This window comes from Balaenoptera ricei, chromosome 12 (genome assembly GCF_028023285.1).
Source record: "Balaenoptera ricei isolate mBalRic1 chromosome 12, mBalRic1.hap2, whole genome shotgun sequence".
Lineage (NCBI taxonomy): Eukaryota > Metazoa > Chordata > Mammalia > Artiodactyla > Balaenopteridae > Balaenoptera > Balaenoptera ricei.
The window spans coordinates 16186705-16210628 of record NC_082650.1 but is presented as its reverse complement, the minus strand read 5'-3'; the positions used below and the strand labels follow the sequence as shown (position 1 = coordinate 16210628).

General features: G+C 43.9%; 1 protein-coding gene across 2 annotated transcripts in view; it reads left to right on the top strand.

Annotated features, from left to right (window-relative positions):
* Positions 1–345: 345 nt before the first annotated feature.
* PPP1R14C (protein phosphatase 1 regulatory inhibitor subunit 14C) overlaps positions 346–23924 on the top strand; it is a 93105-nt gene continuing 69526 nt past the window's right edge. Inside the window, exon 1 of one of the 2 annotated variants that reach the window (XM_059941001.1) lies at positions 346–1174. In XM_059941001.1, the coding sequence (XP_059796984.1) occupies positions 860–1174 (315 nt within the window). In that variant the 5' untranslated portion in view covers positions 346–859. The remainder of the gene's footprint in view (positions 1175–23924) is intronic. The other variant, XM_059941000.1, reaches the window with a different exon arrangement.

Sequence of the window (23924 nt, the reverse complement as noted above, 5' to 3'; positions counted from 1 at the left end):
AGAAATGTAAGACCAGTAACCAGCACTGACTCTTAGAGAAATATTTGCTGTCAGGATATCCCCAGTCCCTTGCCCAAGAGACATCAAGCCTTCTGCCCTTTAGATACAAAGATATCTGAATGCACTGTCTTTGAGGTAACAAGACACTGTGTAAGGGGGGAAAAACTGGTCTGCAGAGAATTTCTCAGGCGCGGTAATTGCCTGATTGCACAAACATCGCCTCGTCAGTTTTTCTCACTCTCCGAGAGAGGAAGTGGCACGGAGAGGAACGGGTGTTTGGAGCGGCGGGGTGGGCCCGGGAGGGGAGGAGACACCGCCCCGCCCTCAGAGGAGGCCGCAGGGAGAAGGAAACCTCTGCGAGGAACCTGCGCCTCGGCCCCTTCCCGCGTCCCCTGCCCCAGGCGGTCGCCAGCGCAGTCCCCGGCAGCGCCGGCCGAGGCGGCGGGAGAAGCGCAATCCCCGTGTCCTGGAGGGCAGCACACGGTCACCCGCGCAGAGGACCATCCCTGGCCCCAGACCCACGCCGGTCGCCCGTGCGTGTCTGCGCGCCCACACTCCCACGCCCCGGGCCCGCTGCCTGCCAGGCGCCGGATCCGCCTCCGGGGCTGGCCCCAGAGGGTCCTCGGCGGCGTCCCTGAGGCTGCGGCCCCCGCCCCTCCCTCCTCTCCGCCCTCCCCCGCCCGCGCTCCTCCCGGTCGCCGCGGCTCCTCCTCCAGACCTCCCCGCCAGCCGGCGGCGGCGCGGAGCAGGTGCTGACGAAGCCCGCGCATGCCGCTGCCCGGCCCGAGGCGGTAGCGGCGCCGGGCGCTCCGCCCGCCCCTCCTCTGGGCCGCATTCGGTCTACGGCGCGCGAGGGGACATGTCGGTGGTGACGGGCAGCAGTGAGGCGGCCGGCGGGGCCGGCGGCGGCGGCGGCGGCGGCGGCGCGCGGGTTTTCTTCCAGAGCCCCCTGGGCGGCGCCGGCGGCAGCTCGGGCTCGAGCAGCGGTTCGGGCTCCTCCCGGGAGGACTCGGCGCCCGTGGCCACGGCGTCCGCTGCCGGGCACGTTCAGCAGCAGCAGCGGCGCCACCATCAGGGAAAAGTGACAGTGAAATACGATCGCAAGGAGCTTCGGAGGCGGCTCGTGGTGGAGGAGTGGATCGTGGAGCAGCTGGTACAGCTTTACGGCTGCGAGGTACCTGGGCGCGGGGCCGGGAGGGTCGGGGGCCTCGCTGGCCCCGCTGCGCAAACACAGGAATTCTCCAGGGCTCTGGCTCCCAGGCGCGCACCGCCCTGGCTCCTGGGGACCCAGGGCTGGGAGCGAGGCGCAGCGTGTTCCCTCTCCAGAGTGCCCTCTGGTGCCGGGGCGCAGCGATGGGGACGCCCCTCCTGGGTTCATTTGCTGGGTTCCCGGAGAGCTGGGGGCCCCCTTGATGGCCGTGCCGAGGGCTGGGTCTTGCTCGGCGCGCTGCGTTTCTGCCAGCCCCGGGCTCTTCTCGGCTTCAGCTGCAGCTCCCCGAAGTGGGGCTCGGAGGGGATCATCCAGACTGCGCGCAAACCCACGAGAACAGCGCTCACTGCTGGGACCCTGGCAGACCCGGTTTTCGTGGAGGGGGAGCAGGGAAAAGACTGAAAGCTGCTTAACGGAGAGGAGATGTTCTGGGGATCTTAGAGACCACCTCGGTTTCTGAAATATACAACAAAATCATAAGCTGAACGCTTTCCCTTTTCCAGCCAGCCCCGACGCACGTCCCCATAATTCGGCCTTGCATTACCAAAGCTGCACACGTTGGGCTTTGTTGAAGCAGCTTTCTTTCTTCCTGCCCCGTTTCAGTTACTCCCGTTGACGGGCGCAGAATGAGAGCCTTGGGCAACCTGGAAGGGTGCCTGGGTGGAAGGAAGGGAGCCTGCGGGTGGTATGTGGGATGCCCGGGATCGCCCAGCTCCCCCTCCGCCGCGACATTTACTTCCCGCAGTTCAGGGGCTAAGCTTATACGCAAATCCGACTGCCGCGTCAGGAGAAATAGTTGATGTAAGGAGAAATGCTTAGAATAAGCTGTAACAAAAGTATGGCAGAGGGCTTCCCTGGTGGCGCAGTGGTTAAGAATCCGCCTGCCAATGCAGGGGACGTGGGTTCGAGCCCTGGTCCGGGAAGATCCCACATGATGCGCAGAGCAACTAAGCCTGTGCGCCACAACTACTGAGCCTGTGTTCTAGAGCCTGCAAAACACAACTACGGAAGCCCACGCGCCTAGAGCCTGTGCTCCGCAACAATCCACCGCAACGTAATGAAGAGTAGGCCCCGCTCGCCGCAACTAGAGAAAACCCATGCACAGCAACGAAGACCAATGCAGCCAATAAATAAATAAGTAATAAATTAAAAAAAAAAAAAAAGTATGGCAGAAAAATGACCGAAGCCAAAATGATCGCCCATGAGAGTCTTTGATAACAGTATTTGTAAATGAAGTATTCTACTTTTCTTAAGGGAGTGGAGTTTGGAAAGGGTGGAAGAATGAAGAGGGTTAATAATTAAGGATATGGTTTCTAAGTTGAAGCTAGGTTTGTGTCTATAGGGCTGTTACCCTCTTCAGCAAAAATGAAAGCCAGATGAACCCACTGGTTTTTCCTCTGGTTTAGATTTCACACATTTTATGGCCTATTGTGAATACATATTTTCCTTAACATTCTCATTGCGCAAGGAAACAGCATTCTCATTACAGACTCCTGATGAATGATTGTGATATAATGAAGCTTGACTATATGACTAATGGGCTTGTAAAAATATATTGTTTCTCCAGCCCAGCTCTTATAAAAAACCATTTTAATTGCATAAATAAAACTGGCCAAAATAGGAAGTGTTTATGGGGTTTTCTTAAAATAGGAAGTTGGCAAAACTCTTTAAAGAAACAATATATTTGATTTAGATGGGATTACTGTGGGATGGATGGATGTGCTCAGTCTGGCCTCTGTAGAATCCAATTACTTTTCACTTATTTCATACTGGTCTTTATACTCCATTTTGGGTTTGGAGAAGATTTGGGTTAATAGAGAAACTATTGTTGAAATTAACAGTGATTTAGCAATGTTCTTTTTATGGGAGACTAAATAGATGTAGCTTGGGAAAGAGTTCCAGCCTCTCAGCAGGTTGGCAAATCATATATTTTAAAGGTTCTTCTGAATAATTGGAAAAAAATGAAAGATTGAATACTCACTGTATTAAACATGTAGGTTAGGTACCTATTTTAAAGGGTAAATATGACCTTGAATCTTTTCCTTGTACTTCTCCCATTTCAGACCTCAACGTATAGCAAACAGCTAGAGAGTTGAGAGGTTTTGTGGTGAAATGACACAAGATGCTATAGGCTGCCCGCATGTCATTAAAATGGGGCAAATATTCCTCTTCAAGTTGTTCTGTCATTTTAGGTTGAAGAAATGTAAGTCACTGAAAGGGTTGTTGGCAATTTGTAAATACTATATTGATGCTACACCTTCGTTGAATAATAAGAAGCCTGTGGACTAATAAGTAGCCACGTAAGGGATTGTCTTCTGCCATCTATTTTTCCACTGGTAGGGCTCTATTTTTAGCTTCATTTCTCTGGTCTGGTAGCCTTTCCTTGCTGATAGCTTCAAGTATTTCAGCCTCTGGTTTGTGAATCGAGAAGGACCTGCCTGGCTTGTAGCTGTGAATCTCATGAATATGAAGGTTAGGAAATGTCCTTTTTACACTTAAAATTGGTAATGTCTCCAAATGTTTAGTCCGTGAAATTGACACGGAAAGCCAGCTTGCCAGACTTCGATCCAGCCAGAGGCCTGAGCTATCTGCCAGGTTGGGGGTCTTCCAGATGAACATGTATCTAATTTCAGAAGAACTTGCATCAGGCAGGTCAGCAGTTAGATGACTTGTCCTTTTCAGAATAGAAAATAGTGGTCTTTTAGAGTGGCATAAAGTATGATATTTAAAATTAGAAAGGAGTGGGAGAGAAGAAATACACAGAATAACTTCCTGGCTATGGTTTTATCTAGAAGTTTGCAGTGGCCAATCGGTTTTATACAGAGAATAATACGAAGACAGAATTTATGGAGTACTTACATTATGCACTGCGTGTTGTTCCAGGCACTGATTCATTTAGTCATTACAACAACCCATATGAAGAGAGTGCTGTTATCATCTCTGTTTTACAGATGAGGAAACTGAGACACAGAGGGATTAAGAGGCTTTCCCAAGTTCACATAGCCGGTGAATGTCACTGGGTGAGGTGGGGTAAGAACCCAGCAGTGTGGCTCTGGTCCATGTTCTAAGCACTAAGCCTGCTTATAACTCTGCAGGGTCCTGTGCAAGAGAACAGATGGAGGCCCTTGTGTAGCATGTGTCTAAATGTTTAAATGTTATGAATCAAGCTAATGAGCATTTATATATATTCTATCCTCCTACCTTGGCAAAGATATCTTCATAATGGCCTGGAAAGCTAGGCTTGAACTTTGAATTCTCAGATTTCCCAGAGCTCAGAGCTGGTTGGGAGAATCTTCCCCTGGGCCAGGACCTGCTTCCCTTGGTTCTTCACCTGTGATACGTTCAGTGAGGTAAAGGGCATCGTGTCCACTTGCATGTCCAGTCTGTCCACACCCTCTGCCACCCCCTAACTATGCCTCTGGCCCCAACCAGTGGCAAAGTCCCCCTTTGGGAGGCCAGACCTGAAAGGAGCCTGTTCATGCCCTGGAAGTGTCCTGGTATTTGATCCGGGAATTCTGGGGACTCAGAGTGTAGCCTAAAACCAGATTGAGGGATACTGGCTCTGGATGGGTAAGTCCACCTGGTCCCAGGACCTCTGCAGGAAGATGAGTGGGGCCCAGGGCTGTGGCCCCTCCTACACAGTCTAAGGGTGGTATTGTTAAACACCACATCGTACATACAGCAGAAACTAACACAGCATTGTAAAGCAGCTATACTCCAATAAAAATTAAAAAAAAACCCACATCATACAGCCTTGTGGATATGTAAATAAATGTCTTTATAGATTCTAAAATGATTATTTACGTTTATAGTTATTTTCCATTTCATCTTCTTGTACAGGTAGTTACATTTTCACCTAGGAATTTGCTTATAACAGAACTGCTAGGTTAAATCTACCTCCACATGTAAGAATTTCTGTTTTAAGACATTTTCATATCTCTCCCAAACCCTGATAGTTTTTAAGAGCATTTGATATCTGGCATAGTGTCTACTTTGACGAGTATTGCAAGAGGACTTAACTGGATAAGTCATGTCAATTTTTCCCATCTTGCCCAGCATCAAGATAACATCTGTACTTCCAGTTTTGCAGTTTGATTTGCTTTGGAAGTAAAAGCCTGTTGTTAACCTCGGATTACTGAAACGCCTGCAGCAGCCTAGCCATGAACAGACTTGTACACTGAGGGTATCTCCTGGGTTATCCTGAATGTCCATTTAGAGGGGCTTTCCTTTTGCTGCAGCTGTCTGCATTTTAAAAAGTGGTTTCTGGCACATTACACTTTTTCATCTTCCCTTACTCCCTACCATCCTCATTCTGTAAGTCAGTGGTTCTCAAATTTTTTTGATTGTGGCCCTAGAAAGAAACACTCTTGCTCTCTGATACATACACTGACACGTGGATGGATGAAAACAGAGATTCACAAAGCGCCACTAATGTTACCATGTACGTGAAAGACAAATTACAAAGTTAATATAAAATATGACTTTATTAATGTTGAAATACAATATTCTGTTCTATTTAATTTACCAGAATTGCTGGTTGTGACCCTCTAAATTGATTTCATAACACATTTTGGGGTTGTAACCTGCCATTAAAAAAATACTGTCCCGAAGGGAAAAAGCTTGAACATATATAAGATAATTAGCTAAAATTTATTGAGTGCTTTCTGTGTATCAGGTATGGTTCATGGAATCCTAGTAACAACCTCTGATATTCCCATTTCATGGATGTGGAAACTGAGGCACAGAGAAGTCAAGAAGTTGCCCCAGGCCCCTCAGCTGGGACACAGCAGAGCAGGGCTGTGTCCAGAAAGTCAGATGTACTTTAATCACTGCTTCTTGAGGTGGGGCAATGCCTGGCACCTTCTCGAATCCCTGTAGGTTGCCTACTCCCCTGATGCAGCTGTTGTAACTTCTGAGTTGACTGATGTTGCATGTAGGGGGACACCAGTGTCTGTGGGTTTGTTCTTTGATCAGGCCTCCTGTTTTTAGTTCAGGTCCTTGCTTTGTTCTCGATTCCTACTCTGCAACACCAAATTAGCGTGCTTTGCTGCTTTGTTAGTCCCTCAGCTGGAAGGTAGAAAGTGCTGTCTAGAAGATGGTTTGTGGATTATGTGGTGAATCCCCATTTGTGTAGGTATTTGAGAATGAATAGACTTTTAAACCAAACTGCTTAAAAAAAAAACCTCCATAAACTCAATCTGTAAAATATTAAGGAATGAATTAAACATGTTAAAAGTCCATGAATAAAAGAATTCTAAATTGCCAAAGGATGAAATGAAAACTGTACTTAACAGGTTTCCCTTTGGAACAATGGTTAGGGAAATTTGGTGTGGAGGCAGTGATTAAAAGAGTAAATGCTTCGAAGTGAGGTGAACCTGAAAGGTACATTGGCCCGAGCAATTAGTACTGCTTAGAGACTGGGCAATTTCCTTAACCTCTCTGAGCCCCACTGCGTTTCCCCCTGCGTTTAAGGGAATAATCCTGGCCCCTTTGTGGTGTTGTTATGAGGACCAAATGGGTCAGACCGTGGAGCTGGACCTTAGTCGGTGTTGTAGTTGGAATCATAACCAGCCACTAACTGTTGGTCGTTCTCTGTGATGTGGGAGAGCAGGAGGGGGGAAGAAAAAAGAAGTATTCATACCTATTTGATGGTAGAGTTTGGAGACGGATGTGGGGTCAGAGGCGCTGGTGTATTTTTGAACTTGAACATGGGCAAATATTCGCTCTATCATTCCCTTTTTTCCTAGAGCCTTCCTCATTCTGGAAGTTCCTGTGGATTTTCATATATGTGGAGAGAAGTTAGGCGTCAACAATTTGAAGGCAGGATTGGCCTTAATTTTCTTTGTGTTCCTTGTAGGGCACAGTTCTTCGGCCCTTAAGCATTTATTTGAGTGAATGAAAAAGGGTCAACCTTCCGAAAACCTTTTAAAAGTCATTGATCTTTTAGTACCGGCTTATTTGGTGGTGCTCCGTTATCATACTCAGGGCTATGGAAAAAATCTGATCCAGGGTTTTGTTACAATCATCTATATCAAGCTCTTGCATCATTACTGTTTTATTTCAGCATTTTTGGATATACACCTACCTCCATTGACCTATTTGCTCAAAACAGAAATTTCAAGGCAGTAGTCGCAGCTAATTGATTTTTAAGCTTAGACTGAGAGAATTCTTTTGAAAATTGAATCTTCCTCATGTCTCTCGTCCACTCTTTTCCTTTGCTTCTACTGTTCCCCTCGCCACACTAGCCTACCTGCCCTTCTCATCTCTGACACCTGTTTGCTTCTAGTATCTTCCGTTTTTCTCTCACCTTTGAAACAACCTGGCTTCATAGGGTACCCTTGCCCAGCGCATAGTCTCCTCAAAGACATCATCTCTTTCTAGATGGAGGGAACAACTGAGTCTGTTTCATTTTCCATGTGGTGTGTGCACCATGTGCATAATTGCATTTTGTAGTTTACTCTCTTGTCTCCCATTTCCTGCACTTGTCAATTTCAAACCTTCACCTGTCTTTTAAAAAATTGTTATTATTATTATTTTTTATTTTGTTTTTGGCTACGTTGGGTCTTTGTTGCTGCGCACGGGCTTTCTCTAGTTGCGGTGAGTGGGGGCTACTCTTCGATGCGGTACACGGGCTTCTCACTGCAGTGGCTTCTCTTGTTGCGGAGCCCGAGCTCTAGGCACGCGGGCTTCAGTAGTTCTCACTGCCACCGCTTTAGTCCAGCACCGTATAATTTCTCACCTGCATTATAGAAGAGACACTTTGGTCTCATGTCCCTCAAATTACTGCTACTACTGGCACTAGTACTACTACCAGCCCTCCACTACTGCTGCTGTTATTACTACTTCTGCGACTCAAGTAGCTCTCGGTCGAGGGCCAGGTGATTTATACATTTTATCTCCTCCAATCGATCCTGACAGCAACTTTATGAGGTGGGCGGTATTATCTTAATTTCTTCTCGTTTATAGAGGAAGAAACCGAGGTCAGAGAAGTTGTTCCTTGTCCTCGTCCAAGGTCACGCTGACTCCCAAAGTCACATAGCCTCGATGCTACCATCACTCCCAGCAGCTGCATTTATTAAGTTCTTACTGCACAACCCGTCCTTCCTGAGCCCTTGTTCATTCCCTGCAGTAACTCTGCAAGGGAGGTAGAGAGACTGAGGTACAGAGAGCTTGAGCGACAGGTCCCAGTCAGAGGTCACGTCACTCTCAAGCGGCAGAGGCCGGAGCGAAGCCCCGTCTCTGGTTCCTGGGCTGGGGTCTTCTCCTCTGGTCCTTCATCTCCAGCTCTCCCTCACCACGGGAGCTTCAGAGCCCCCTCCACACGGCCGGCTGGAGTGTTTCTAAAATCCTAACCGGATCTAGTCCCTCCCCACAGTCTTCAGGATACGGCCTGAGACAAGCTCAGGGCTCTGCTGCTGCCCCCTCTCTGGGCTCATCTCCTTCCCCCACCCCACCCTTGCTTCTTCAGTTATCAACCGAGATCCTAGTGCAGGTCAGGCAGGAACCCCTTCCCGTTTGTCTCTCTCTACCAGAATCACCTCTCCCTCCCTCCTCCTCCACCTCACCTGCCTACCTCTTACCTGTTCTCCTCCAGGAAACCTCTGTCACAGGTGTCGTCACTGGCAGGCTGGCTGATAGGCCTTTGCTGGCTTGTGCTCACCCCTGTCTCGGCACCTTTCTGTGATCCTGTCTCCTGCAGCTTCTGAGGGCAAAATCTTGTGGTCCCTGCAGCCCCGGTGGCCTCTTGCATCCTGGCTGCACTCAGGGGTCCAGGACCTGGCTGTCAAGTGAGTGACGCAGAAACTGGTCCCTTAGACCAGATGGCAGCATCTTCCGGTGCCGTGCATTTCAGAAATACATACCCCAAATTAAGTGCATTAATGTAATTTGGCTCTGCCTCTATTAAAAATCTGCTCTTCATGGGACTTCCTTGGCAGTCCAGTGGTTAAGACCCCGAGCTTCCACTGCAGGGAGCGCGGGTTTGGGGAACTAAGATCCCGCATGCTGCACGCGGTGCGGCCAAAGGGGGGAAAAAAAATCTGCTCTTCTATCGTTGACCTGAAGTTTCAGTTCTTTTTCATGCTTAGGAATTATATACATGTGGTGTTTTGAAACTGTGAACTAAAAGGACATTATGATGGAATAAGGCACAGATGCCCGGGTGATGAAAGTCTTCAAAGGAAGTAATCACACATTACTGCCATTCTTCTCTGTAATTTTAGCTTTTCAGTATGTACAAGAATATTATTTTGTTTGCACAGTAATCATTCATTTCTTTGCAAGTGGAGATGCTTGCTGCGCTGGGAAGGGGTGAGGGCTTTTCCGTTAGGAGATAAGATTCAGAGCAACAAGCTCGCACAAGTCTTGATAGAACAAGGAATGAAAGCCAGGATTCCTGCCTCTGCTTAAAAGTTCGGGCCAATAAATTCTCACCAGGTTTTTCTTAGTCACCACTGGCATTTTGGAAATCTGTTCCACTGCGTAAAAGCTTAGAAAAAAGAAGAGACCAGAGTGTGAATGAGTCTGTAAAGCATCACTTTATGGTTGAGGAAAAAATGATCACAGAAGGGCTTTTCCTTTTTGAAAGAATCCTTAGGTCAAACTGTGGAAAGACCTGTGGAGGGAAGGAATATTCATTCATTCCAACAGACATTTACATAGATGGGGAAAGAGGAATAAGATGCCTTCATCCATTTAAACTGTGTAATAAGAGAAAAAGAGAAAGTAAAGGAACCCTTCCTGTTATAGGGGCAGAATGGAGGTGTCCATATGATTGGAAGCCCTTTGAGGGTGGCAACTATTTCCTGTTCACGGTTGTATTAGTGTTTTCAATACATTTATTTACCACATAGTGGTTGTGTATTTCTTCCTTTACTCAAAGCCTGTTTTCGGGAAGGGTTATCTTAAATTCATTGACATTATAATGTAAATGACTAAAAACACTTTATCGTTCATGTTAATAGGAAGTAAGGTCTTAAGTAAGAGAAAGTCGTCACTTAATAGCTGAACTTCAGGAGTGAATACACAGGGCAGGCTGTATCATTTGTGGGCTGGGAGACAGCTGGGAGATGCCACACGTTGGCATCTATGATATCTATGACTCGAAACGTGTTCCCTGTATGATGTGGTGGGAAGGGTCCTGGCCTCTGTTCTAGCAGGGCTGCCGCTTACCAGCCACATGACCTTGGCAAGTCATTTTCATGATAGGTTTTTGTTTTCAGGTTTTCTTTCCTCATCTGAAAAAAAAAAAAAGAGGGAAGTCTAGGGCTTTCAAGCTCTGATCTTTATAGAGATTCTATAATAAAGCTGACCGTGCATTGGAGAAAATGAGATTTATTAAGGAGAGGGTGATATTTAAAGCAGTAATAGAGGGTCTTTCCTCTCAAGGCAAACCTGAGACAATTAGACTAGTTCACCAAAGGATCATCTGATTTACGTAGTCATTTCAGTAGCTAAAGTGAGTGTCTCCAACCTTCCCTTGCATGATGTCTTATGTGATGCCACTTGGACGGGAAGGATCCAGCTGAGAAGCCTTTTTAAAAAAATCCTCTTTCCCCCTCCAGCACTTCCTCCCCACTGTTGATTTCCAAGTTAAATTTGAAATCTAACAGTGCAGATACTCAGAGCTACCCTATCTGCCTATTTATTTTGTTTTTTTTGCATTTAATTGGGTTAACCTTTAAGAAGAACTGGCATATTTGACTTAAAGCTTTTAGGCATATAAGTTATAATATTGCCTGTTGGAGGCCTTTCCTGTTATTATTTGTCCATTATCTTGGCAGCTCATAATTAACTAATGGTGGTATTTATTTTAACTTGAGGAAGATTTGTGTTGAGGTATAAAACGAGCATCTGAGAGAGAAAAGTGCAGCCGCTTTAGCAAATAAATTTTTAAAAAGGCAAAGAGTACAAATTAGCCTAAATAAGAGTCTGAATAAATCTGTATTAAACAAATTAATTTTCACTGGGGAATTTATTCCTGGCATGTCACTTTATACTTAGTTTTAGAACATGATGGGATAGAAAAAAGAAAGTAAGATTTTTCATAGGCAGTTCCGGTAGGAAGTGAAAAGCAGAATTGATTGATCTTTATAATATTTGCTTATTTTGTTTCATGATAGAATCCAGAAAGCACCATCAGATAATCCCATTCATCCACACAAAAGCTCTGTGATGTAAGTAGTTATCCTATTTTTAAAATGTGAAAATTGAGACTCAGAGGGGCTTAGTAACATGCCCATGTTGAAACTGCCAGTAAGAAGAGAAGGAAGACTCAGAGTTGGAAACAGCTCTTGGAAACCATGAACATCAGTTTCACCTTCACCCCCTGATCATTTCCTTGTATTCTAGCATTTTTGACTGATACACTGGGCAAGCCTTTTCTGCTTAACTTATTTGACATATTTTCAAATATACTGCATCTTAGTTGAACAATTTACAGTATTCTGTTATTTTTTAGATGAACTATTTACAGGATTCAGCTGTTTCTTTAGAAAAATTCAAATCTATTAGTTCTCAAGTATACATCACAGTTGAGTGTGCTACTTATTTCTGATTGCCAGGTTTGCATGAGCAGTTATTATTGGAGTCCTTATGTTCTCTATTTATCCACTTAGATGGAATTTTGAGGTAAAAAGTTGGAAACTCACTTTAAATTAGCCATTTTATCCTACATGTTTGAAAGTACCAAATATTACCTTTGACATGGTTGAAGTAAAGAAATAATGCTTCTTCAAAATGAAATGTGAAAAACCCTTAACAACATCCTTTGCTTCTGCCTAAGGATGTTTTTGTCCTGAGCTGCTATGGTCAACCATCTATTAATATCTTTTATGTTTTCTATGTCAGTAGTACAACTGACAGAGCTGCTTCATTCGTTTCTGCAAATGTTAATGGAATCAAATCTGTTTCAAGCCAAGGAGGTAAGATGTTGAGTTTTCAGATTGGTGAAGATAGCTTTTCTGCTTAGTTCTTATGAGCTAATACTCCACATAACAATTCTAATTAGTCAACTGGTTTTTCTCCTGTTTGTGATGGGGTGTGGAAGCTCTCTAACAAGTCGGAAGAAAGTGTGTCATTGATTTGGTGCTAAAACATGATTATGCTTGCTATAATGAAAACACTACAAATATTACAACTAAAAAAAATAACATGTACTATCTCTGGTAGACAAGGGCCTTTTGTTAAGCTAAAATATTCCATTTCTTCATCAAACCCCAGATGGTTCAGTATTTAGTAAGCTTATACCAGAAGCAGTTTATATGGATGGATGTTTAGGTAGTGAAAGTGTGTGTGTGTGTGTTTGTGGGGTGTGTGTGTGTGTGTGTGTATCTAGGTAAACAGACGGACCATCACCCAAACTAGCCTGAGACTTTAAAAGCATTTAGTTGCAAGTCACGTCTCAAACTTCTGCAACATTCCCATGTTAAACTTCAGAGAGGGACAGTGGGCTGCATTTAATATGTGGAAGATCCTTGGGTTGAGTTAACTCATTGTTCTGAAGAAGAAGAAAATGAGGAACTAGTTTATTTATCCTTGACACCTTACTAGCCCCTCCCACCTCCCTGGGGTAGGAGTGGGCGTGGTCTTCCAGAAGGAGGAGGCAGGCTCCCCCGACCCGCCTTTATTTGCAGACTGGGTGTGAGCCGTCATCCTTGGCTTCCTTTAATTTCCCCCTTTAAATGATAGAGCCCTCACGGGGATGTTTTGAGGATTAATAAGGTTAAAAATCATCCCAGGAAAAGTCAAGGATACTTATGAAAGGACTACTAGCAACATCTGTGATCTTTTTTTTTTTTTTTTTTTATATATATATATTTTTTAACACGTCTTAATTTTATTTATTTATTTATTTTTGCTGTGTTGGGTCTTCGTTTCTGTGCGAGGGCTTTCTCTACTTGCGGCAAGCGGGGGCCTCTCTTCATCGCGGTGCGCGGACCTCTCACTGTCACGGCCTCTCTTGTTGCGGAGCACAGGCTCCAGACACACAGGCTCAATAATTGTGGCTCACGGGCCCAGTTGCTCCGTGGCATGTGGGATCTTCCCAGACCAGGGCTCGAACCCGTGTCCCCTGCATTGGCAGGCAGATTCTCAACCGCTGCGCCACCAGGGAAGCCCCTGTGATCTTTTTTTCCATAGTTAATTCTGCCTTGTTAATACACAGATTCAAATGAAAGGTACGTCCATTGGTCAAAAAGAGAGAAGAGGCTTTTGGAGTTTTTTTATTTTGAATAATTTTTGGTGGAGTTTACACCTTGATTGAGAATTTTGGTCACACACCAGGTTTTGTGGATATAGAATAATCTAGTTAGTGTCCCAATGAAAAGTCTTCTTGTTGGGTTGCTTCAAGAAAATTACCTTTTTAATTCAAGAGAATTATCACATTTGAGTTAAGTGATAATGGATAACGTGCATTCTGGATACAAATTGTTTTCATAGGATGTCTTTGTGCTTAGAAAAAAGACTGCAAAGATATAATAAAAAGTGCTTTTTAGTATCATTATGGGTAATTTTAAGTTTATTTATGCTTTGTACAATGAATGTGTATTCCTTTTATAAGAGAAATCTAAGTTATTTAGAAAAAGAGGTGGGGGTGGGTATCCTGCTCTGTTGTCATCCTAAGAAAAGGCTTCCTTTCTCTTCCATGATCAAGCTCTCTCCTGTCACAGGGCTTGATAATGTTCAGAGCAACTTTTGGGGTGTTTTGCCTTCTCATCTCAGGCAGTTTTTTTTTTTTAATTGCGAACAGTTAAGGGGAAAATGAGCCAACAAGTGTGTTCATATTAAATTCTTTCCATTTTCAGAATAACTAGTGATAAGGCTTTTGGAAATTAGGGTGTCTTTATGTTTTTGGGTGGAAAGACCATCTGTGGAGAGGATGGTGCTACCAACCATGGGACAGAAGGAAGTTTAGAAGGAAGATGGGATCACCCTTTACCTTCTCTGAGGAGCCCATCCCCATCCTCCTACTCAAAAGGGGCTTTCTTCTTCATCTTCAGCCTTTCCTTCAAGAGTCTAGAGCTGTACACTTAAGATCTGTGCATTTCATGGTGTGTAAATAGTGCCTGAATAAAGTCCTAGACACACAGACACAAGACTCTCTCTCCCTGTTTCCTCCTCTCTTTGCCCAGATCTAACAGGGAGCTTGTCTATACCTTTTGTTCACATTTTATCACCTTCTCCTCCCCCACAGCCCACTGCTGTGTCACTGTCTCTCCTCTCCACCTAGAGGGCTTATGCCCTTCAGGTTGCTGAGACCCTCGTGCCCATCTCAGTTCTCATCTTTTGTGCTCTCAGCAGTGTTTTTTTGTTTCTTTTTTAATAAATTTATTTATCTCAGACCATACTTGGAATCCTGGGCATTTTCTCTCTTCTTTTTTTTTTTTTTTGAATTTTTGAATTTTATTTTATTTATTTTTTTACACACCAAGTTCTTTTTAGTTATCCATTTTATACATATTAGTGTATATATGTCAATCCCAATCTCCCAGTTCATCCCACCACGTCCCCCCCCCACCAGTGTTTGCCCTGCTTTCTGAAGCCACGCTATCCATTATCCATCCATCAGCCATCTTGCCCTCCGTCCATCCTCCCATCAGCCATTGTGCCATCGATCTGTCCCTGTCTCCAATACCCATCCATCAGTCCTTGCAACCACTTTCTGTTGGGCCCACTTACTTTTTTTTTTAACAAATAAACTTTATTTTTTTAGATGGCTTTAGATTTACAGAAAAATTGCAAAGACTGTACTCCATGTACTCTGTGACCAGTTTTACCTATTGGCAGCACCTTAAATTACTATGGTAAATTTGTTACAATTCATGGACCAATATTGATACATTATTTTAACAAAAATCCACACTTTATTTAGCTTCCTTAATTTTTATCCAGGGTCTTTTTTCTGTTCCAGGGTTCTGTCCAAGATACCGCGTTACATTTAGTTGTCATGTCTCCTTAGACTCCTTGGCTATGACAGTGTTTTAGGCTCTCCTTGTTTTTCATAACCTTGACAGTTGTGTGAAGTACTGTTAGGTATTTTGTAGAAATGCCCTGCAAATGGGATTTGTCTGATGTTTTTCTCATAATTAAACTGGGATTATGGGTTTTGGGGAGGAAGGCCACAGAGATAAAGGGCAGTTCTCATCACATCCTGTCAAGGGGCATCCTATCAGCAGGACTTATCACTGTTGATGTTGGCCTTGACCACCTGGCAGGCATGGCGTCTGTCAGGTTCCTTCACAGCAAAGTTACTCCCTCTCCCGCTTTCCATACTGTATTCTTTGGAAGGAAATCACTATGTGCAGTCCATACCTAAGGAATGGGGAGTTTATGCTCCAACTCCGTGTATTTCTATATGATTTCTGTGGAATTCTTCTGCATGGGACATTTGTCTCCTCTCCCCCATTTGTTTATTTAGTCAATAATTTATTTAAATCAGTGTGGACTTGTGGATATTTATTATGTACTTTGGGTTAAAATTCAATGCTGCTGTATTTATTTGTTGCTCGAATTGTTTCAACTTTGGGAGCTATTTCAGTTAGCTCCTTTGTATGTTTGACATACTCCCATCATTGTGTGTATGTGTGTGTGTGTGTGTGTGTGTGTGTGTGTGTGTGTGTTTAATACTTCCTTACTTTCTGGCGCTACAAGGTGTTCCAGGTTCATCTTGTATATTTTTTGCCCCAGGCATAGAATCAGCCATTTCTCCAAGGAGATCTGGTTCCTTTTATTGGAGAATGGTATCAGAAACCAAGACATGGATGCTAGGTGTGCTTGTGGCTTCTGGGGTGTCATTGTTTCTAGGGTCTGTCAGCTGTCAGAGTAAGGAAATGTATGTGTGTATACTAACCTGTGTATATACATATATCTGTAAATATTTCTATACATAGCCATCAGTATCTATATTAAGTGAAACATGAGTTCAAGATGATGTCTCCAGCTCTAATCCATTACCACCTGGATTATTCTAGCCTCTTTCTCTTGCCCATCTGTAAATTCTCACTCCATCAGTAAGAAACCTGAGGTTCCCACCACCTGCCATCCATTCACTTAATTGTTCGATTGTGGCATACAGGTACAGCAGCATCGGAATTAACCCATACCCCTGTGGGAAACAACTTGATCAACTAGAGTGCTTATGCGCAATTCACTTGCATTTAGTCTTACAGACTCTATTCATTTCCCGTTACTTAGGTCAGCACCTTTTCCCCATACATCCTTCAGTGAGGTTGTTTCATACATTTGTAATATAGTCAGATTGTTTTATCACATTCTGCATTCCATTTTGGGATCCCCCCAATCTCTTAAATGATTTTTAAAAAATTTGCATACCCAAGACATATTCTTTGTGCTGTAAAGTTCATGTGCCTTGACAAACACATGATGTCACGTATCCACCCTTACAGTATCATATAGAATAGTTTCAGCACGCTAAAAAAAACCTCCTGTGCTTTACTCATTCAACCTTCCCTACTTCCCCCTGAGCCCCTGACAACCACTGATCTTTTTACCATTGCCATAGTTTTGCCTTTTCTAGAATGTCATACAATTGGAACCATGTAATACGTAGCCTTTTTATAGACTGTCTTCTTTCACTTAGCAACATGCATTTAAGATTCATCTATGTCTTTTCATCACTTGATAGCTCATTTCTTTTTATAGCTGAATAATATTCCATTGTTTATTGGCATGTACCACAATTTGTCCATCCAGCTATTGAAGGACATCTTGGTTGCTTCCAGTTTTGGGGCAATTATAAATAAACCTGGCATAAACATTTGCACACAGGCTCTTGTGTGGTTATAAATTTCAAATCATTTGGGTAAATATGACAGATGTACTTTTAAGTGCTAGGGTATGGTGCTAGGGAAACAGCAGTGAACCAGAGAGGGGGTCCCTGTGCTCTGAAAGCAGATACACATGAGTAAAACAGAATGGTTTCAGCTTGTGAGAAGTGCTGTGAAAGAAATAAAACAGACTAATGGAAGAAAGTATGAATGACTGTGCCTAGGTTGCTGGACCAGGGACGGCCTCTCTGAGGAAGTTCGTTTCATTTGAACCAGGACCTACGTGGTGAGAAATGACACCAGCTGTGCAAAGACGGGAGAGGATGAGCTTTCTCCCAGTGGGCTCAGTTAATGCTGAGACCCCAAGGCAGGATGGACCTTGACATGGTCAAGGTACTAGGGACAGAAAAAAATGTGAGCTGAGATCATGAGTGAGAGTATTTTGTTAAAAAAACTTTTTCCTGTAGTATGGCATACAGAGAACACAAATCCTAAGTGTGTGGGTTGATGAATTGTCTCGAATTGAACCCATCGCGTAACCACCGTCCAGATCAAGAAAGGGAACGTTGCTAGCACCACAGGAGTCCCTGCTGTGCCCTCTTTCCATCATTAGCGTCACCCCCACCACCCCTGCCTGCAAGGTAATCTGGTTGCCTTTTAAAATAACTTTTATGTCTGTTTCTTTTGTTCAACATTGTGTGAGATGCACCCAAGTCGTTGCATGCCATTGAGGTTTGTCTGTTTTAGTTGCCATATAGTGTTCCATGTATGAATACATCACAATTGCTTTTAATCTGCTCTGCTTTCGATGGGCATTGGGGAGGTTTCCAGTTTGGGATTATTCTGAAGTGAGCTGCTGTGAACATTATTGCACGTGTCTTTTGGTGAACATATGTCTGCATTTTTGTTGGGCTGTATACATAGTGGAGAAATTGCTGGCTTATAGGGTATACATATGTTCAACTTTGCTAGATATTCCCAGACAATTTTCCAAAGTCACTATAGTGACTTACATTCCCACTACAGTATCTGAAAGTTCCAGTAGTTTCACATCCTTGCCAACACTTGGTATTTTCTCTTTCACTTTAACCATCTGTTAGGTATATATTGTTGTTGCATTGTGGTTTTAATTTGCATTCATCATGAAGTTCAGTCCTCTTTCATGTTTATTGGCCTGCTGGGTATCTTCTTCATGAGGTGACTGTTCAACTCCTTTGCCCATTAAAAAATAAAACTTTGGGTTGGGTTGTCTGTCTTACTGATTTTTGTATATCCTGGATGCTAATCTTTTATACATCCTAGATATCAGTCATTTGTCAGAAATATATATTGTATGTATTTTCTCCCACTTTGTGAGTTGCCTTTTTTACTCTTTTAATGTTTAAGTGTTTTTAGATGAACAGAAGTTCTTAATGTTAACACTGTCCAGTTTACCAGTTTTTTTTCTTAAGAGTTAGTGCCTTTTGCATCCTGTCTAAAAAATCTTTGTCTGCTCCAAGCTCATGAAGGTGTTCTCCAATGTTATCTTTTGGACCCTTCATTGTTTTACCTTTTATAATTAGATCTGTAATCTATCTGAAATTGATGTCTGTGTATGGTATACTGCAGGGATGAAGATTCGTTTTTTTCCGTGGGGACATCCAGTTGACCCAGCACTATTCATTGAAAAGATCATCCTCTTCCCCACTGTGCTGTAGTCACAAAACAGAGGACCTTGTATGTATGGGTCTATTATAGATTCTGTTGGGTGTGTTTTCATGCTGGACGGGACCTTCCCGTCGTGCTCACTGTACGGCATCTCCAAGTCCTGGCACAATGGCCCATGCACTGTAAATGGTCAGTAGGTATTAGCTAGTTGATGATCAGGTCTGAACTTGCCTTTTTGGCAAGAGTATGTAAAATCCCTAGGTTCAGGCTCAAAGAAAAGATACTCAGATTTCATTTTAGAGCAGACTTTGCTGACTACTTAATTATATTTCTTCAACAGGCCCAAATATGGTTTTGGAAAAGCCCTGCTGGCCACAGTCCTAGGGAAAGTCAGTTAACTTCAGACGAGTTGGTAGGGCCGCGTGTATTCAACCATCCAGTCAGCCACCCAATAAATATCTGTTAAGGGCCTACTGTGTGCCAGGTGTAAAGTAGAACTATGAAACAATGGGATTCTTTCCAGAGTTTCTGTTTTTCTTATTTATTGTTTATGTATTTATTATATCCTTATTGGAGTTTAATTGCTTTACAATGTTGTGTTAGTTTCTGCTATACAACAAAGGGATCAGCTATATGTATACATATATCCCCATATCCCCTCCCTATTACATCTCCCTCCCACCCTCCCTATCCCACCCCTCTAGGTGATCACAAAGCACCGAGCTGATCTCCCTGTGCTATGCGGCTGCTTCCCACTAGCTATCTATTTTACATTCGGTAGTGTATATATGTCCATGACACTCTCTCACTTCATCCCAGCTTCCCCTTCCCCCTCCCCGTGTCCTCAAGTCCATTCTCTACGTCTGCATCTTTATTCCTGTCCTGCCACTAGGTTTATCAGTACCGTTTTTTTAGATTCCATATATATGCGTTAGCATGCGGTATTTGTTTTTCTCTTTCTGACTTACTTCCAGAGTTTCTATTTTTGATTTTAGAACATTTGTTGTTTCTTTCTTTACAAGTTAAACGTTCAGTGCGAGGAGGGTAATTTTTGGAATTTTCTTCTGTTTTCGGGGATAGCTTTGTTGTTCTATTATAGTTACTTAAAATTTTTTTGTGTGACAGTCTGGGTAAACAGGCAACAAGCCTAAGAATTAGAGCTTTTATGTTGCTATCAGAATATTTTAAAACAAAACCCTACAAAAGAAAAGAGATTAAACTTTTTTTTTAAAATGCACATTATTTCATCCAGTGAATTTAGTGAGTAGTGAAATACCTTTTTATTTTCAGAATTTAGTGCTAGCCCAAAGACCACATTCAGAGGAATAGAGACGTGCATTTTCAGGAGGTTGGCCTTGTGCCTAGGAGAAGAGTCGGTGTTGTTACCTCAGATTGCACTGTAAGTGGGTCTCATCTTGGTGCCGCCCCTGGTACCTGTCCGTTGCGGGACCTGTCAGTTGATGGCTTCTCCGTGGCCGCCATCTTGCTCCGTGTTGCTAGGGCTCTATTCATGTCCCAGGGCCCCACTCCTTGCCTCCCTCCAGGGATGTGAATGAGGAGGGCTGGGTTGGGCAGATGCCCTAAGCGGGAGCCAGTCCCCAGCATTAGCTGCTGGAAGGTGGGGTTGCCCCCGCCAGCACTTCCTTGCCCACTGTTGCCTGTTTCTGGTGGTTTCCAGCCGCTCAGAGCCCTTTGTTCACACTGGGAGAGGCAGCCCTGGAGCTGGGCCATGGCCGGTTCTGCCCTCTGCCCCGGGAAAGGGACAGAGACTGGCAAGAGAACAGGGTTTCCTTCCTTCGACTGTCACTTACATGCAGGACTTTGATTCACTTTCTTATTTAGTGAATGTTGGCCCTTTATTTTCTCTCTCTCTTTTTTTTTTAGTTTGTCTCAATTGAATGTTTTTATATGCTGAGTCAAACCTCACCTATCCAGAGGTCACTCATTTGGAACACAGAGAAGAACCTAAAAGAAAGCAGAAAGGGTAACTTTGGGAGCTGAAGGAGCTGTCCTGGAGTGTCTGTTCTTTCTTCGTTGGAGAGGGCCTGAGGCTTTGGGGAGAGCTTGTTTCCTCCTACTTTAGCCGTGGTTCTAACAAGCTTGATTTCCTGTCTTCTTAGTTCATTCTGATTTAGAAGCCACAAAGTAGGCTGCTAGATATAAGTACGGGGAGAACATCCTCAAGACGGCTGACAGCCTGACAGTAGGGGGTTGGCAGGGAATCTATAAAAAGCTCAGGAGATCGGAGCCATCTTCGCAGAAGACAAAGAGCTCGACGCGTGTCAGTGGCCTGGAGGGTTGCAATGGACCGCAGTAGGACGTCTGACCTGAGGTGTTAAGAGAATATTCAGTTCTGTTGGTAACCTCTGCTTCAGAAGGCAGGCACATTTAGAGCAAATTTCAGAAAAAAAAAATTGTAAATATTGGTTATCTGGAATAATTTGCTTACACATAAAGAGCCATTATTTTCTTCAGAATACTAAATAGATAAAACAATTCTTTCTCCCTCTCTCTGTCTTCCCATCTCTCCTCCTCCTCCTCTCTCCCCTCTTCCTCTGCTCCCCCCTCTTGCTTTCTTCCTGCCTTTTCTCTCTCCCTTTCCCCTACCCACTCTCCTCCCCTGTCTCCTCCTCCCACCTCCCCATCTCCCCCCTCCCACCTCCCCATCTCCCCACTCCCACCTCCCCATCTCCCCTTACTGCTCTCTCTGCCCTTGCACTTTCTCTCCTCTCTCCCCATCACCTTCCCCTCCCCAACACAATACAGTTTCCCATTTGCATTGTCTTTGAAGGACACGGATGTCCAATGGGTTGATGATGGTAAATGTATAACAACCAGCTCTCAGAAGAAAACTCCCCTGATTTATAGCATTTGCCCATGTCCTTGGTGTAAACACTCCCTCCATGGTTGATTTCAGGCTACCATTGTAAAGTCACAAACTCAGAGCAGGGAGTTCACCTCAAGAGCGTAGATAATAGTGAAATTGATAAAATCATTAGAAAGTGATGAGTTTTGAATATTTACTAACTTTGTTTTAAATATAATTAATTTACTTGTATGTCTATAAAATTTAAGTTTTAATAATGCTTGTTTACTAGCTGTCTTGTAAAATTCCTGAAAACCTACCATTTGTCTCTGGTGAGCTGGTATAAGCCAGCTCCAGCACCCCATTGCACATACCTAACTCCTTAGAGCTGAGGGATACCGTGTAACCTTATTTGACCATAACAGCAAACTAAACTCTGTGAAAGAATCCCAGAAGCTCAGATCTAAAAGAGACCCTAGAGATCATCTATTCCGCCCTCTCTGCCTGACACATTAATTCCATCTACAGTCGGGTAAAAGGATATTCTAGGGCTTCCACTGCTCAGATTTCTCATGTCCCTGTACAGAACCCATAACTGACATACACATTTGAAAGTTAAGGAACTTTCTTCAGGCTCCAAACCAGGACAGGAGTTTAATCTCTTTCTCCTGTTGCTCTCTAATTTCACTCTTATGGAAACAACCCGATTCCATAATTTAGCATAAGATATATTTTATTTGTAAGGATTAATTTAAAGACCGCCAAACCATGTCATTAAGTAAAATCAACAAATGCTTATTAGCATTTATTATGTGGTAGGTGTTCAGAATCTCTCTTGTTTTTTACTGAAGAATTTACTGATTCATCACTCATGTTTTAAAGGATATTCATTATATAGGTTTTTTCTTTTTTTTAAAAGCTATTTTAATTATTTATTTATTTATTTATTTATGGCTGTGTTGGGTCTTCGTTTCTGTGCAAGAGCTTTCTCTAGTTGTGGCAAGTGGGGGCCACTCTTCATCGCAATGCGCGGGCCTCTCACTATCGCGGCCTCTCTTGTTGCGGAGCACAGGCTCCAGACGCGCAGGCTCAGTAATTGTGGCTCACAGGCCCAGTCGCTCCGCGGCATGTGGGATCCCCCCAGACAAGGGCTTGAACCCGCGTCCCCTGCATTGGCAGGCAGACTCTCAACCACCGTGCCACCAGGGAAGCCTAGGTTTTATTTAACCTATATATGTTCATTATATGGTATATTCACTCACAGGTATATATATATATATATATATGATACATATATTTTGTATACATATATATTCAGTCTATGCTACTTTCAACATTCAGAACTGATGGTTCAAGTTATATAGGTAGGAAACATTTGATTCTCTCAGGCCAGTGAGACTAGACAACTTTCTAGAAGCTCTCTCTAACCCTGGGGTGTTGGTGCTTTTGTGAGATGGTGAAGCTCTTTTGTCAAAGTGCATTTCTGTGTGTGTTTGGCAATGCAGCAGACCAGACATGGCCTCCTGTACGAGGCCGCACGGAGTGGTGGGGAGAACCGTTGCAGAGCAAGGCAGACCTGAGTTATGGAGAGCCGCTGCTAGGGATATATTCTCCTTAAGAAGCCTTGGTGTATTATGGGCCTCAGAACAGAAGCTTCTTGGTCTGAAGATAAAGTTCTTTGGAAATGCTATCTGACTCCGCTCCTGCTGGGCAAAGTTGCTGAAACAGGAAGCAGCGTGCGTGTAGGGGGGTGCTCTACGTATAACCGGGCTGGGGAGGTGGCTTCCTGACGAGGACCGTGAACGTGGTGACTGGAGAGGGTAGTCCGGCCATCCCATGTCCCTGAGAGGCCAGATTCGTCCAGATCTGACTGAGGACCTTAAGTTCTTAAACACACCAGTCTCTCCGCTCAGATTTAAGATGGCCCAGTATTCCCCTTCCCCAAACCCTCCTTCTCCCTCGTTTAGGATCCTGTCCATCCTCCGAAGCCCAACTCAGATCTCCTCTCCATGATGTTTTTCATTTTAGGCAGAAATCAATCAGCTTACCCAGCACTTCTTAGCACATTTATAAGTCAATTAAAAATAAATGTGATAGCATCGCTCAGCTGGCTCTTCCCATATGTTGCCTGTGGTTTCTTATGTGTATGTGTCTTATCTTCCTAATTCTTCTGTAAGCTCCTAGAGGGTAGGAACTTTGGTTTATAGTATGTTGCGTCCTCCGAAAAGTCCAGCTGATGTTCCCTGTTTAATGGATGTGGGCACGAGGTCACGCTCTCCCATGTCAGGCTTGCATATCTCCTTGGTCTCCCAGCAACCGTATTGCTGTCTAAGTTGGTCAATCAACTCATTACCTGAACTCCAAACCAGTACTTGCCGTGGCTTCCCTCTTTTTTATTGATGATGTGATGACTCGCCCAAAAAGACCTGGAGGTTTTTTTTTGTTTTTGAAATAATTTTGGATTTACAGGAGAATT